We start from the raw sequence: 16,945 nt of genomic DNA on the forward strand, positions 1-16,945 counted from the left end.
ATCTTTAATATATAATCTTATTAAATTTAACTATCAAATATATAAAATATTTATTTACATATAGACAACTTTTCTATGAAATTAGGATCACAAAAGAAGTAAAAATTTGATAAATGAAAGTAAGGAGATAACATGACAAAATTTTCAAGAAGAAATTCAAAATCAAGTTTGTGTACTTACATTTAATATTTGTATTGGATCTACATTACGTTAATCATTTAATAAATATGCAACACAAATGAGGAAATTAGTAGCAATATTAGCAATAAAATATTTGAAATTAGTCTAATTAGCATTATTATTCGAAATTTTTAGTTACCGTTGAAACTTTTAATTACTATTTTTAAATTTTGGATTTTTTTCGTTTGAAATAATATGATAGAACATGTAATTTTGAGGTTGAAAATGGAAAGAGCAAAATAAGGAGAGATTGATACATTGGAGAAAATAGAGAGGAGAAAATAATATTAAGTGAACAATATTATCCTTCAATTCATCTCTTCTATTTTAAATCATATCACATATAAACTAAGGATAAATGATACTTTGGACATTTCAACCACATATTAAAGATAACAAGGTAGTTACAAAATCGAATTTTCACTTAGATAATAGTATAAGATATAAGATATTGTTATAGTTTTTCTATGAAATTATGGTAATGTAAACTTAAAATATTTTAAATAAGGATGTAATAAAATATTAACTCTAAAAAAACGTATAGTTAAATTTGTCAGAGTATCTATAAAAAAATACCTAATATGTAAATAATCAAATAAATATATCATGCATACTAATTAATAGCATTAGTTACAAAATCGTTGTTGAACTATTCTAAAATTAGTTTTAATTCTTTAGCATAGCATTGATTAAAATATAAATTAATAATTCGAGATATTTTATTATATGAAGAAATAAATATGTTTTCCAGAAATCATAATATTATTATTATAAGAAGTAAAATATAAATGTGTTAAAAGTACAACGCGAAGGATGCAACACTAAAGAAATAATTTATTGATGACATATATAATTTCCACGAGAAAGACTATAAGCTATTAATTTTATGATTTCATGGTCATACAGAAGAAAAAAAACTTATGCGCAAGTTATATTTACGTATGCTCGTCAATAAAAAATATTAAAAAAACACATGGATGCCATAAAAATTGTTTTCAATATAAAGTTGGTAAATATAAATTTATGTTGTAATTTTGAACTTAAAGTACATGTGATAAATATGAGTTTATAATTAACTTAAATAGATTGTACATATTAAATGAGATGGTTAGTTGTAAAATTATCATTAAGCTAATCAACTTTCTATAATATTAATAAGAAGTTATGAAAATTTATTCTCTGAAACTTGAAATTAGTATAACTAAAAAATGTTATTTATCTTAATAAAAAAATTGGTCTTTAAAAAATAATTACATTATAAAAAAGAATATAAGAAAATATACATATGCGCGCGCGCACACACATATATATATATATATTAAATGGAACTTGTGCAATACACGGGCAAAAACTGAACATATTCTCCGCCAAACCCAATTAGCTGAATCTATAGGTTGTGTTTGGTATTAAAGTTGAATTGAGTTGAGTTTTGATTTTAATTGGTTTGTAATGATTGTGTTGTTGAATTATGAGAAAAAGTGTGAAAATGTAATGAATAGTTGAGAGAAAGTAATGATTGTGTCGTTGAATTGTGAAAAAAGTAATAAATAGTTGAGAGAATTTAGTATTAAAATTGAATTGGATGGTTAAAAAAATTGAAGAAAAATGAAAAAGTAATAATTGTGTTGTTGAATTGAAGATAAGTGGAGATAAATTGAGTTGAGTTAAAAAAAAATTAAAACCAAATAGGGCCTTAAGCACTCTATAGCACTTTATCCATTAATCACTTAATTTTTAATTTGCGGCACTTAAAATTAAAGGAAAAAGACAAAAGCCCTATTGGGGTTTGGGGTTGGGACAAATCGCACCATGTTATTTTGTTTGGGACAATTAGCCCCATTGTGGTTTGCTCTGTTAGATATAGGGGTTACGGCGTTAATTTTTTTTCATTTTCAGTCCTAAATATTTAGCCTTTTAATCATTTTGGTTCTAAATCTTTTTCTTTTATCATTCATATCCTCAACTTTTCATTTTGTTTTATTTTAGTCCTGTAAAGAAAATCGAAAGAGAAAGAGAGGTGAGGAAGCCGATTAGCGACCCCAACCCCGAATCGACTCGGAGGTCCCCGGTCGATTCGGGGTCGGGGTCGCCGATTGGATGGGGCCGCCAATCAGCGACCCCAACCGTTCTGTCGAGGTCACCGACGTTCTCCGTGGGTACCGGCGACCTCGGTGGAGGGGTCGGGGTCGCCGATTGGCGGCCCCAACCCCGAATCGCAGGGGACCTCCGACTCGGAGTCCTCGGTCGATTCGAAATTGGGGTCGCCGATCGGCGACCCCGACTCCTCCACCGAGGACGTCGGCATCCTTTGTGTACCGACGATCTCGGTGGAGGGGTCGAGGTCGTCGATTGGCGGCCCCAACCCCGAATCGACCGGGAACCTTCGACTCGGAGTCCTTGGTTGATCCGGGGTTGGGGCCGCCAATCGACCACCTCGACCTCTCCACCGAGGTCGCTGGTGTCCTCTGTGGGTATTGGCGACCTCGGTGGAGGGATTGGGATCGCCGATTGGTGGCCTCGACCTCTTATTCTCTTTTGATTTTTTTATAGGACTAAAATAAAATAAAATGAAAAGTTGATGATATAAATGATAAAAGAAAAAATTTTAGAATCAAAATGATTAAAAGACTAAAGATTGAGAGCTGAAAATAGAAAAAAAATTAACGCCATAACCCTTATGTCTAACGGAGAAAACCATATGGGGATTAATTGTCCAAAACAAAAGAATATTATGCGATTTGTCCCGATTCCAAACCATAATGAGAGTTTTTGTCTTTTTTCCTAAAATTACCTCACATCAAATACTACCTAATATATCAATGTGGTACGTGTCAGTTCCAATAAAAAGTGAGTAAAAATGTAAAAGAAATAAATGCTATGAACACTACAGGACAATGTATCATAAGCTAAGTGGAAAGTTACACCCCATATTGTACATATTAGTCTTATGTAATATTTTATCTTACTCCAGCTCATCAAAGGCCTCTGGAGACATCGAGAAAGATTGGAAGGTGGCAGTAAGTTTCCTCTGGTTTTGCCTTTGTATCCGTCCCTAAATTTTGTTATTTTTATTATATGTGGTAAAACTACAACAAGGAAATATCTGGGATTAAAAATCAATATTCTTTATAATTTTTGTGAAATTGCAAAACGTACCAATTGAAGTATTTTGAAATGAACTTGAATTGAAGAATAAATTCTTTCTCAGTGGGAGGGAAAAAACATATGGAATTCTGTGGAAAGCCGTATTCGATGAAAGTCGTATGTACGGCTTGGAACGAAATGTTCCAAATGTTCCTGGAAATTCTTGCTCCCATTGGACCATTTGTATCTATATGCATTAGGATCCCGATTCACGGATCTCTCGGTTCGAGAAATAAAAATAAGAGGAAATCTTTAGGATAAATCAATGCAATTTAGGAGGAATCAATGAAAGGACATCAATTCAAATCCTGGATTTTCGAATTGAGAGAGATATTGAGAGAGCTAGAATTCTAACCTTGTGTCAGGACCTACGGGCCAAGGGACAGTCTAATGTTAACAGTATATGATGTAGCTCGAGTAGAAAGTATTGATTCATTTCTCAGGGGCAAAGATCTAAGGTTAGTGCCAATTAATAAGTTGGAACAACTTCGTAAGTATATGTGGGCGGGGGTTTCCGAGGAATACAAATAACCTCTGGTTTTTTTCAGATTTGGCGAGCATCTGGAATAACTAGTGATGATCTATCTCCCATTTGAAGATATTTGATGATCTGAACCCCCATGGTACCAAAATGGATGGAGATAATTCAATCGCCAAAATCACATGAAAAGGAGGCCCCATTGTCAAATGTGAAAGTTCAGGGAGAAATTTGCATATTCTCTTAACTGGAGGGGGAAATTGCACGCATATCAAAGTTTCTGGGTAGATAACAAAAACCTCGAAGTTTCTGGACATCCCCCGCAGGGTTTCTAGCTTGGAAGGATATATTGTTCTCATTTCATTTCACGCGTAGTCATCATCCTCTCCGCTCCCAATCAACAGCTTAGCTTAGCTCTACGTTTTCCGCCGGAGCAGTCAGTGCCTTATCATCTTCATCCATGGCGTCAATCTTCGTCACTGTCCCTAAAGCCTTCTCCCTTCACAGGACAAACCTCCCTTCTTTCTCCAATTCCTCCAGATTAATCGGTAAGGCAATGGCAGAAGGCCTCTTCCCCGCGTTCTCATTTATCTTCCTTGTTTCTAACTATTTCAAGCTCTGACATTCCGCTGACTTTGTCGAGCAGCAACCCGGAGGAACTCTCTCAGAATCAATGCAGTTGCTGTGAAAGTGGAGCCATCCAAGGTTTACTGTCCTTCCCCATCTTCCGTTTTTGCCCCAATTTCTGATTTTTATGCCCTTATTTCTTGATTATGTGTTTAACTGTCTGAGTTGCAGGTCGTTCCACAAGCAGACAGAGTCCTTATTCGTCTCGAGGAGCTGCCTGAGGTATACTTCTATTAGCACCTGCTGGCTGTAGCAATGTTGTATAGCTGAGGATCATCAGGACGGTGATTTAATGGTTAAGCATCAAGCGCTTCACTGAGGCGTATTATGGGATGATGGTGGTCGGTCAATAATGCTTGATCCAGTGGTTAGTGGGGCTGGTGATCAAGTTGGGTTAAAGTCTTAGCGAGCTATGACGGAAGAACATTTTGTGGCGGTTAGGTTTCCTTAGTTGGGATAGGCACAGCGGGCTAATAACTCGACCTAGCCTTTTATTCAGCGAAAAAAATGTTGCATAGCTGAGTTTTAGTGACACTGCTGAAAGAGTCCTGATATGGGAGTCTTCCAGTTTTTGGCCGTCCCTGGCTGTATGCTGAATGAATTATGAACTGGTTCGGATAATGTGTGTTAAGTTATCTTATTTCGGTATGTTCTTGTTCAATGGCTGTGCGTTATAAGGATTGCCATTCAATAGAGTGCAGCGGACACAGCTAATTAGATAGGTGGCTGAGTTTGTTGCATTCTTAGTTGAGCGGAGGAGTTGAGTTAATAAGAGTTGAAAAGGGACCCTGAAAGTGGGTTGTTTGTCGCAACTTCGGTCTTCATTTTGTTCGGGAGACCGAATAGACGATAAATTCGGGTTGCTCTCTTTTTGGGAGTTGGCTGTCACGAGTCTTGCATAGTTGATATTTGTAGATCATGTTGACAGCTCTGATGAGAATTTATCCTCATTGTTGCTGCAGAAATCGGCCGGCGGAGTTTTGTTGCCAAAATCAGCAGTGAAGTTCGAGCGATACCTAATGGGTGAAGTAAGATAACTGTGTCTACTTCCTCTTGGAATCTGCCTTCTTAGTGGCGCATACATCTATTCTGAGACATGAGGGATTTGTTTCTGTTAGGTTCTCTCTGTTGGAGCTGATGTTGAGGATGTGCAGGCTGGGAAGAAGGTAATTGAGTTTATACAAATAAATTATTGTATTGCCCGCTCAGTTAAGTTGGTTGAGAATATTTTTGTAAAGCTGTGTCCTCATGTGTTCAGACCAATACTTTTCTCTGTAAGAGCTTATGGTTGGTTGCACTTCTACAATTTATTATAGGTTTTCTAGTATTTCCTCTAGATGCATTCTTGGATTGAGATGAATTGTTTTTATTGTGCAGGTACTTTTCTCGGATATAAATGCATATGAGGTATGCGGTCTCTTCTTAGTCTGAAATGCTTAACTCTTTGTCTTGGATGCATTTTTTTTTTTTGGCAAGGCATGGTAGGGGGAAGGGAGGGAGGAAAGAGAGATGCTTAACCTTTTTTAGATTAGCTGAAGATGGTAGTAAGGGTCAGGAGAGGTGAGAATAGGAGAAGAATTAGATTTGCACTGCTAAAACAACAGATTTTCACGCCAGACCTTCCTAATGTTGTGAATATGCATAATTACATCATCATTAGGACTTTCCCCTCCCTGAAATTCTCCATTCCAAGTCCCTGGAACCCGAATGGAGTGCTGGATTGTGTGAATTTTACCGGCACTAAGCTGTCTGATGTGGTCTGCTTGGTCATGTTATCACATAATTCTCTGATCTGAATGAATTCAAACATTTTTGTAGGTGGAACTGGGTTCAGAGGCAAGGCATTGCTTCTGCAAAGCCGGTGATTTGCTGGCTGTGGTAGAGTAGGGAGGTACAACAATCATCAAGTGATAGCATGATTGAGTGAAATCCCTCCTAGTTTTTGCGTTGTATTTCTCCCACATTATTTTATCATAGAACTATGATGTGGCGAACGGAAAACCGGATGGGAGAGTGTTGATACTCTTCAGAGCTGACTGTACCAGTATTTTGCAAAATGTGCACCTTGCTATTTAGTGGAATTGGTTAAAAGATGAAGCATCTATTTTGAGGCTTTAATCTGTTGTTACACTCAATTTGTTCTCATGATCTGTATATGTGATGTGTCCAAGTAATGCACGATATTTACAAAAAATCCAGTTACTCGATGGGTTCCGACCTCAGGTAGGATTTTCTACTCCATAGGTGAAAAGTTAATCTGCTTGGAGAGCTGCATCGACGGGACTCTACGGAGCTGAGAGCTTTGGGTGTTGTGATTCGAGATGTATCTGATTAGTCACGGGACTAGACTCGCAGCCTTTTGCATTCTTAGATCGGCTACATAATTGTGGGATATGTACTTGCTAGTTCTTGGATGAGATCGATGAATGTGCACAATGCCGTTTCTCTTCATGTCTCTTCGTGGTTGTAATTTCGCTAATACTTGCCGTTTGACTGCTAAGATGTAGGAAATGGAGGGTCTAATGTGTTGTTAATGTAAGCATAGTCTCCGCTCAAATAGAATCTTGGGAAATGATATTGCAATGGATCCGTTCAAATAGTTGCTTGATAAAGGAGTAAGCCAGTGCGCGATTTATTAATCTGGGCCAGAAGTTCCTCCCCCTTCAGAGCGTTTCATGTCATATTTATTTCATTCATGCAGCAATGCTGGTTTAATTTATCGATTTGGCCCTCGGAATTTTGATGAATATTTGCTCCTTGAGCTGCAAATAATGATCCATTCTCTTTCCCACATCTCTTTCCGTCCCCGTACTCTCTTTTGGTTGCTCCCAGTCACCCTGTTGCCCCGAGGATTGTGGGGCGTTCGGTCGAGGAGGTGGCGGGCAGATTACGGGGTTGTACGGGGTGGTTGCTGGGCGGGTAGTAGCAGAGGCCGTCAACCCTTCTTTCGCTCATATCACTTTTTTTTTTAAAAATAACAATTAGATGTCCTTTCTTTTATATATATTTATTTAGTTTGGTTTTTTGCTATTTTTTCGTTCGGTGTGATTCAAATCCTAATAGTAGGGGAAGCTTTTCTCTTCTTCGTAATCTGGGGGTAAATGTTAAAAAAATTTAACTTGTGGCAAAAGTTCCTCAAAGCAATAGCTTAAGGGTTGAATAGTCATTTTCTATGTTTGCTATGAGCATTTTTTTTTTAAATAAATAAATAAATAAATATATATATATATTAGATCGCGTACCCATATTACGTGCGAAATTTACATATTTTTCTTTTAATTATCATATATCTAAACTCACCAACCTTCCGCATGTGAACTATTTAATCTTTTTCTTCCCTAAATTCTTCATAATTTGATTGATTTGGAAGAAGAAAAATAAAAATCGAAGAAAAAAAATGAAAACTGAGGAAAGCCAATTTACCAAGAACGTGGCCCCTTTCCTCAGTGAGAGGCGGAGAGAGAGGAGAGCGTGAGAGATGAGGAGAGAGAGAGAAAAGTGGATTAGTTGTATAAGTTTACAATTATGCCATTATTCTAATAGTCCTTAAATAATATAATATAAATTAAGAAACGGAAAGTTAGACGAAAAAACTTTTCTCTTTTTTGAAATAATATGGATATACGCTATTATGAGGATTCTCAAGAGACGAATATATATTATATATATTTTTGATATATATATTTATACATTTAATAATATATAAATATATAGTATATGTATATAAATAAGTATACATAATATATAAGGAAAAAAGTCTTTTAGTCCTCGAATTTAGATTATCTTTTCATTTGCAACTCTCTTTTTTATTAAAATTTTATTTTCATTTCAATTCCATTGTCCGCTTTCGATAAAAAAATAATTTTTTGTGAAAAATGTTTCTAAAAGTTATTTTTATTTAATTTCTTTTAAAAACTAGAAAGAAGTCTTAAAATAAAAGAACGATGGAGATCGGAGAAGGGAAGGAGAGGGGGAGGGGACAGCCTATCACCCCTCCGTTGGGATTCTTGGCAGCCCCAAAAGTCGCATATATGGGGATCCTTTTTTTTTTGTCTTTAGTTTTTAAAATTTATTTTATAATTTATTTTAAATTTTTGGGAAGCCAAAATTAATTTCTAATGAGAATAAACGGCAGGATTAAAGTGAGCAAATTCTATAACATTAAGGGGAAAGTTGGATAAAGGAAAAGAACTTTGGATGAAAGTAAAAGAATCTATTCATCTATAACTGTACATCTCTATATATATTTTAATTAAGGGAGAGTTTCAAAGAGAACTCTTCACATGTCAATCGAAGAAGTATGTTCGCAAGAAATATTTTTAAAAAGTTGAAAGTTATCCTAAACTCTCTCTTACAAGACATAAGAAAGAAGGATTTTTCTGAAAAAGTTTGATCTTTTTTATAATTTCACTCAGCTATATACACAAAAGTCAAATTCTTTTATGTGTCAATTTTATATGTGTTTTTTTTGGAAAATATGGCTTCACTTTACGACCAAATTAAATCAAAATTACTATTTTTTTAAACTTCGTGATTTACGGAGATCTAATAGATTTTGACTTTTAACTTGGTTTTTCTAGGGTCAGTATAGTGTATGTACATACTCAAATTTTCTATCATGCAATTGAGTATTGGGAGCTAGAGTTCGTGCTTGCGTTGCATGTGGTGATATACATACTTTTACATTTACACATACTTCTAGAATTTTAGATAATTTTACTTTTTGCTAAAATTAATGATAAAAAGAGATAAAAAAAATTGCGTGAGAAATTTTTTTTGTTAAAAGAAGTACTCGTACTGCACGTGATATTCAGCACATTTAGACTTTTATCAGTGATACAACTTCTAATATTTCTAATTTTTCACTTAATCCAACAGAAGGAGTGAAAGGAAAATGCAAAAGAAAAGAAATAATGTGGAGGAGAGTGAAAAAAGAAATAGAAAGAAAATAGGAAAGTGAGAAAGAGTTAGTTGGTAGTTATCATTTGAATTTACTTTTCTGGCCTTAATCTAATGAGGTGGTAATATGTATCGCGGCGTGTTTAAATATGTCGTGTCTAAACGGATTTGTGTCAAAAAACTCTAAACCCAAACACGACACGTTTAATAAACGTTCAAGATTTTCAACCGCGAATACAACACGTTTAATTACGGATTGACACGGATACGAAACGTTTAACCCATTTAACTAAGCGTGTCTAAATGTGTATGTATACTTACCTACATGATATGACACTATTACCTTCAGGTACATATTATACCAATATGATATGACACTATTAACTTTAATTACACGTTACTACACGATTAACTTTATAAAAGCACCATAAACGGGTGATTTATATAAACAAATTTAGATTATTTTAGTGTACTTTTTTCCATAAATTGATACAATATGTGAAACAAATTTATTAACACGATAATATATAATATAAACTAGTCTAATCGTGTCTAAACGGATTACAATGGTTGAATCCATTTAAACAAATTTATTTATCATGTCTAAACGGATTTGACCAGTTTATACACTAACCACATTTACCCTTAATCCAAACCCACTTAACTCCGTGTCGTATTCATGTCGTGTTATCGTGTTGTGTCAAATGCTGCCGGCTCTAATCCTTATTGATTGAATAATAATCGATTGAATAATAAATAACTAGAGGTGGCACCCGCGCTACGCGCGGTTGATAAATTAATCAAAATTATTATATTAATTTTTTAAGTAAAAAATTATATTAAAATGAAATAAGAAAAAAAAAAGTAAATGCAATGGAAAGTGAAGGTAGAAAAAAAAAACAAACACCAAAAAAAATATGTGGAAACGGATGGTAGAGGAGGAGAAGAAAAAGAGAAAACGGAACATGTGGCACAAGGAGAGGAGGGAGAGACAGTTACGAAATTACAGTTTTATCCATGGATTTGGTATGCTATTTTTCTTGTTTTCAATATAATTAGAGTTATTAAGGTCAGTTTAGAAAAAAACACTATTAAGATAACTACCAGGGGACACCAAACATTTTCTTTATAAGTAGTATAGATATGGACATTTTTGACAAGTGAGACAAGCAAACTTCTTCTCCCTTTATAATAGTAGAGAAGAGCAAACAAAAAGTAGAAATCACAAATTTTATTTGTTATTATGTAAGGGAACTATCATTAGAAATTATTAAAAATGAGATTATGATTCTTCCTCTATATATTTTTATGAATTATGTTTTGATGTGTGTGTGTTTGATCTTATTTTTAAAAAATTGACAATTTAATCTTTCGAATATATTGTTCTTAATAGAGAAAGATAGCCATAGATAAAAATCATTAATTGTGTATATCCAATTTGATACGCTTTCCATACTTGTATTCATGATTTTGTGCACAGTGACAATATTAATACCAGTAGACAACCTATAAACAGTAGGTTAGATTTCTCCCAAATACTCGAAATCTCTTTATGGTATTAGAGCCCTAGATCGGGCTTTCTCAGCCTAGTATGGCCGCTCCTCAGCCTTCAATTGTCTTTTTTCAATCTCCAATATGGAACTATCGATTTCAATGACTGATTCAACTTCTGCCATGACCAATTTCACTTATGGGACAATCAATTCAAGTCAACTCCAACCTTTACTTGCAACTGTCCCACTGTACTTGTCAAGCTCAATGGAGGTAACTATTTTTTCTGGCAAGGTACTATGAGTGCTCTTCTGGAAACACATGACCTACTTAGCTATGTCGAAGGTGATATTCCAGCACCTGAGAAAACAATTTCGAGGGATGGTGTTACCACTTCTAATCCAACCTATCGATAGTGGGTAATGAGAGATAAATTTGCCGTTACCTATATTATGCTTGTTGTGATGAAAGAGATTGGCTATAACATTGTCGAGTTGAAGACCTCTCATGAAGCATGGACTGCACTCGAGACCATGTTCTTGACACAAACTGCAGCTCAAATCGATTTCCTTGAATAACAGCGATGTGATTTACGAAAGGAAGGAAACACGGTACTGAAATACATTAACATTGTGCGTATTAGCAATACAATTTGCTCAAATTGGACAACCAAAAACCTATGAGCAAATCAATCGTGCCATTATAATTGGTCTTGGGACTAACTGGGAGCCACTTGTTCTCGCTCTATCTCCGTCCCTCATTGCCATGACAACCTATGAACTCACTAATCTTCTCCTCCATAATAAATCTCGATGACTCTCTACTTCCCCGTGGTGCAATCAGCGATACCGAATCTGTCGAGTCTTCTCAGACCACCACCTGTCGAAGTACACTACTCCAATGGAAATGGAGGAAAGAGTCGTGGCAATTACAAGGGAGGAAAGGGCAAGAACAATGGAGGAAAGGGCAAGAATACGGGCAGTAATTCAGGTAGAGGAAACCTTAACTATGGTAGTGCTTCATCTTTCAATGGAGGTGGAAACTTCTCTATTGGAAATGGAGGTAGAGGATGAAGGCAGAACTGGCAGTCGAGTCAAATTCACGATTCGACTTGCAACCGGCCCATTTCTCTTATTTTTCGAGCCCACCAGTCATTGGGCAGAACATCCAACCCGACCTTTTCATTTCGTGGGCCTGCATATGGAACCAGGCCTTCAACTGCTCCCCTTAATAACTTGATTTGTTAGATTTGTAATCGAGTCGGACATTTCGCTCTTTACTGGCAACTCCGTGATGGGCAAGCTCATTTTGCTAAAGCTTCTTCTGTAGGAATCCATGATCTCAACAGGTATGTTGACTCAGGACCTAGTCATCACATCAGCACTGACTTGGCAAATCCGCATGTTCATGATGATTATCCTATCTCCAACCAGCTATTATTGGGAGGTGGTAAATCTATACTTAGTAGCTACGAGTTCCTCTAATTTTCCATCATATATTCGTCCTTTACACATGAAAAATATTCTTCACTGTCCTCAAATTTCCAAAAATCTACTTGTCATCTCTAAATTTGCTCGAGACAATACCTGTTCTTTGAGCTTCATCTTGATTTCTTTATTGTAAAGGACCTTCGCACGCACCAGGAGCTAATGCGGGGACTAGTTCAGGATGGACTGTACTATTTCCAGCCGAGAGACTAATATAACCTTGATCCACATGCTCTTCTTGCTACCTCAAAGTCTGCTACATTGTGGCATCAACGTCTTGGACATCCATCCTTTCTTATTGTTCGTCGTACTTTGCCTGCGTCTGTTCTATTAAATAATGATGATAGTGATCGCGTGTGTTCCGCTTATCAGCAGGGGAAGATTGCGAACTGCTCATTTCTACTTACTTCTAATAAAAGTAATGTCTTTCTTGAACTCATTCATACTAATATTTGGGGACCTGCACCTATTACTTCTCATACTGGATATCAGTATTACATTCACTTTCTTGACGATTATAGCAAATTCTCATGGCTCTATATGATGAAATCTCGTTTCGAAGTCCTGTCTATCTTTCGTGCATTTCGCTTACAGGTCGAAAATCTATTTGGTCATAAAATCAAATTCTTACAGTCTAATGGTGCTAAGGAATTCCTTTCTCACGCCTTTCAAGCTGAACTCCAGAACAATGGCATATTCCATCGTATTTCATGTCCCCACGTCTTTAGCAAAATGGTTTTGCAGAACGAAAGCATCGACACATTGTCGACATGGATCTTACTCTACTTTTTCATGCCTCTTCACCTCCAAAGTTATAAAATTATGCTTTTGAGATTGCAATTTATCTCATTAATCGCCTTCATGTTAAATCACTCAAGTTTAAATCTCCATTTGAAATTGTTTATGCTTGATCTCCTAATTATTCTATCTTAAGGGTTTTCGTGTGTCTTTGCTTTCCTTAGATGCGTCCCTATACTCGTCACAAATTAGAACCTCGGTCCGTCCCTTGCTTTTGTCTTGGTTATCCCACTCATTATCAAGGATATCAATGTCTGGATTCAGTATTTGGTCGTATCTTTATATTCTCCCAGGTTATCTTTAATGAGCGGCCATTCCCATATCGTTCTAGGTCATCTGTCCCAGCGGGTTCCAGAGAGATTTCTCTTTCACTCGTACATGCTCCAGGTACGACATTCTTTTCTTCACATAATACGTCCTGTACAACCATACTTTTATCCCATATTCCTCTTCCAGTTTTTTTCGTACCTCTATCCACTGATGCTACTGGTGACCCTCCTAGACATATTAGTTCTCCTGAACACGCAGATTCTCCTACACATGATGGTGATGTTGTATCTCTGGTTTCTCGAGTCGTCAATTAGTTTGATGACTCTATGGACTCTACACAGGTGGTTCAAGCTAATGATCCTGCTCCTCAAAGGACTCATTCTATGGTAACCAGGTCTCGTGATAGGACTCTCCCTGCTTCTCGTTTTGTCATATCTCGAAGTCCAGCTTCCTTTTCTGTTTCTGTTGATCTACGAGAACCTCACACCTACTCTAAGGCACAAAAAGATCCACAATGGAGAGCCGCCATGGAAGAAAAGTTCTAGGCTCTTATTCATAATCATACATGGGATTTGGTTCCTGTTCCTCATTCAAAAAATATTATTAGCTGCAAATTGGTTTAAGGATCAAGCAAAAGGCTGATGGCACAATTGATAAGTATAAAGCCCGTTTTGTTGCCAAGGGTTTTAATTGGTGGGAAGACATTGACTATGAGGAGACGTTCAGCCCTGTTATCAAGTTAGTCGCCATTAGAGTTTTCATTTTTATAGCTATCTCTCTTCGGTGGCCTATTTGACAGCTGGATGTGAAGAATGCATTTCTTCATAATCATCTCAGTGATAAATTTTATATGAGTCAGCCTCCTGGATTTGTCGATCCTCTTCGTTCAGACTTTGTATGTTGCTTAAGACGTTCTCTCTATTGTCTTAAAGAAGCTCCACGCGCTTAGTTCTAACGTCTAAGTAACTTTCTTCTGAGCTTGGGATTTACTGGTTCAATTACAGGCTCGTCACTATTTATTTTACGGGGCAGGACTTACACTATTCTTATTCTTGTGTATGTTGACGACATTATTCTCACGGGTACTTCAGGGACTCCTTTTGACTCACTGATGACTGCACTTCATTGAGAACTTGTGATGAAGGACTTAGGACCACTTAACTAGTTTTTTGGTATGGAGGCTATGTTTGACTAGACATGACTACACCTCACTTAGGCGAAGTATGTTCATGATATTCTTTCGTGAAGTTCTATGTTGGGTTGTAAGCCCATTAGTTCACCCGTTACCACGGGTGCTCGCCTTTCTCTCCATGATGGTGACCCTTTTGAGGATCCTTCCCTCTATCGGAGTGTCGTTAGAAGCCTTCAATAATTGACTCGCACAAGACCTGACATTGCACTTGTCATCAACCAAGTATGTCAATTCATGCATAAACCCAATATAGCTCACTGGTCGACGATAAAGCACATTCTTCGATATCTCAAGGGTACTATTACTCATGGACTTCATTTTAAACCGGGCTCCATATCTTCCCTACATGGCTTCTTTGATGCAGATTGGGCTGACAATCCTAATGATCGTCGTTCTGTCAACGGTTTTGCTATTTTTCTTGGTCCTTATCCGATTTCTTGGAGCTCCAAGAAATAACGAACCGTAGCCCGCTCCAGCACTAGGTCAAAATATAAGATTTCTGGCTAATGCCACTGCATAAATCATCTGTGTATAATCATTACTTTTGGAATTGGGAGTTTGTTTATCTAGTCCACCAATTCTATGGTGCGACAATATTTTGGCTATCTATCTCACAGCAAATCCCGTGTTTCATGCTAGGACCAAGCATATTGAGATAGATTATCATCTTGTTCGCCAGAGCGTATCTCACAGCAGCTACTCATCCGCTTTATCAGCACAAATGATCAACTTGCTGACGGTCTCATCAAATGAATTACTAGTTCTCGCTTCTCAACACTTCGATCCAAGCTCAACGTTGCTCCCTCCCCGTTGCGCTTGCGGGGGAGTAATAGAGAAAGATAGCATAGATAAAAATCATTAATTGTGTATAACCAATGTGATACACGTTCCATGATTTTGTACACAATTATAATATGAATACCAGTAAACCTATGAACAGTAGGTTGGATTTGTCAAATACTCTGAATCTCTTTATGGCTAGGCTTGACTCGACTACCAGTTCTGCTCTCGTCCACCTCCATTTCCAGCAGAGAAGTTTCCGCCTCCATTGACAGAGGAAGCACTGCCATAGTTAGGGTTTCCTCCACCCGATTTTTATATATGGCTATCTTTATCTATTTGTCCCAATTTATAATTAGTTAGGATACGTTATTTCTGTTAGTAACTTCTTGTATATAATTATCTTTATGGCTCCTATACTTAGGACTTTCTTATACGTTTTAATTCATGGTTGGAGCTATTTGATCATTTATGGTACTAGATCGCGTATTTGCGCTAGCGCGAAACTCACACATTTTCTGTTTAATCATCATGTATCTAAACTCACTAACTTTGCACATGTGACACCAATTGATTTTTTTTCTTCCCTAAATTCTTCGTAATTTGATTGAATTTGAAGAAGAAAATAAAAATTAATGTTAAAAGAAAAAAATGAAAACAAAGGAAAGCCAATTGATCAAGAACATGCCCCCTTTCCTCAACGAGTGGCGGAGAAAGAGGAGAGCTAACGAGAGTGAGGGAGATGAGGGGACAAAGGGGTAGGAGAGGAGTGAGAAGAGTGGGAAGAGAGAAAAATGGAATAGTGGGTAGTTTTTTTAAAAAAAATTTCAAACTAACAATTCTTAAATAATATAATATAAATTATGGGGGTAAAATTGAAAACAAAAAGTTAGATGAATGACTCCTTTTCCTTTTTGAAGTAACATAAACTGGATGTAGACTCAAGCTATGCACGAAATTTAATTAAAAGAAAGTGACACATGCTACGTGCAAGATTTTCAACATAAATTCAATGTGAAAAGCTACATGCGATATTTTCTAGTTATATATAATCCAGCCGGTTATTAATATTTTATAGAGGTTATAACATGATTTTGTTATTTTTAATATTAAATAATAAAATTAATAAGAGAAAATATTGAGGAGGAAGATAAAAGATGGAGGAACGGTGAGGAGAGGGGAGAGAGAAAATGGGGTGGTTGGAAGTTATTTTAGTGGTTAATACTTAATAGAATATGAATTTATTAAATCATCCTTTTAATTTCAATAACTAATTTGTCAGTGAATTAGTAATTTCATTTTGCCATAGGTAATTTAGGGAATAATGAAAGTTATACCAGCTTCTATCCTTCTCCCCTTTGTAATATAGACAAATATATATATAGATATATAAGTTTGCATACAACTATTTAACACATGCATTATTAAATAAAGAGTAAATATGCAATTTCGTCCCTGACTTTCGTAAGTTGCATCAATTTCGTCTCTGACTTATTTTTTGCATCAATTTAGTCATCGACTTTACACTTTTGCATCAATTTCGTCCCTGACTTTGCACTATTGCATCAATTTAGTCCATAACTTTTCAGTTACATCAAA

At 36.2% G+C, this 16,945-nt stretch overlaps 1 protein-coding gene across 1 annotated transcript; it reads left to right on the top strand.

The window, feature by feature from the left end:
• Positions 1-4,162: 4,162 nt before the first annotated feature.
• LOC116202205 (10 kDa chaperonin 1, chloroplastic-like) lies at positions 4,163-6,564 on the top strand. The gene is made up of 7 exons (XM_031533642.1): positions 4,163-4,350; positions 4,449-4,507; positions 4,601-4,651; positions 5,392-5,457; positions 5,548-5,595; positions 5,807-5,836; positions 6,248-6,564. Exons 1-7 carry the CDS (start codon positions 4,263-4,265, stop codon positions 6,314-6,316), a joined length of 411 nt encoding a protein of 136 aa, XP_031389502.1. The 5' UTR covers positions 4,163-4,262; the 3' UTR covers positions 6,317-6,564.
• Positions 6,565-16,945: the final 10,381 nt, after the last annotated feature.

The sequence above is a fragment of the Punica granatum genome, chromosome 4 (assembly GCF_007655135.1).
Source record: "Punica granatum isolate Tunisia-2019 chromosome 4, ASM765513v2, whole genome shotgun sequence".
Classification (NCBI taxonomy): domain Eukaryota; kingdom Viridiplantae; phylum Streptophyta; class Magnoliopsida; order Myrtales; family Lythraceae; genus Punica; species Punica granatum.

Coding starts and splice junctions, on each gene's coding strand:
- LOC116202205 (XM_031533642.1), top strand. CDS start 4,263: ATGGCGTCAATCTTCGTCACTGTCCCTAAAGCCTTCTCCCTTCACAGG. Junction 4,652..5,391: donor GTCTCGAGGAGCTGCCTGAG/GTATACTTCTAT, acceptor TTGTTGCTGCAG/AAATCGGCCGGCGGAGTTTT. Junction 5,837..6,247: donor CGGATATAAATGCATATGAG/GTATGCGGTCTC, acceptor ACATTTTTGTAG/GTGGAACTGGGTTCAGAGGC.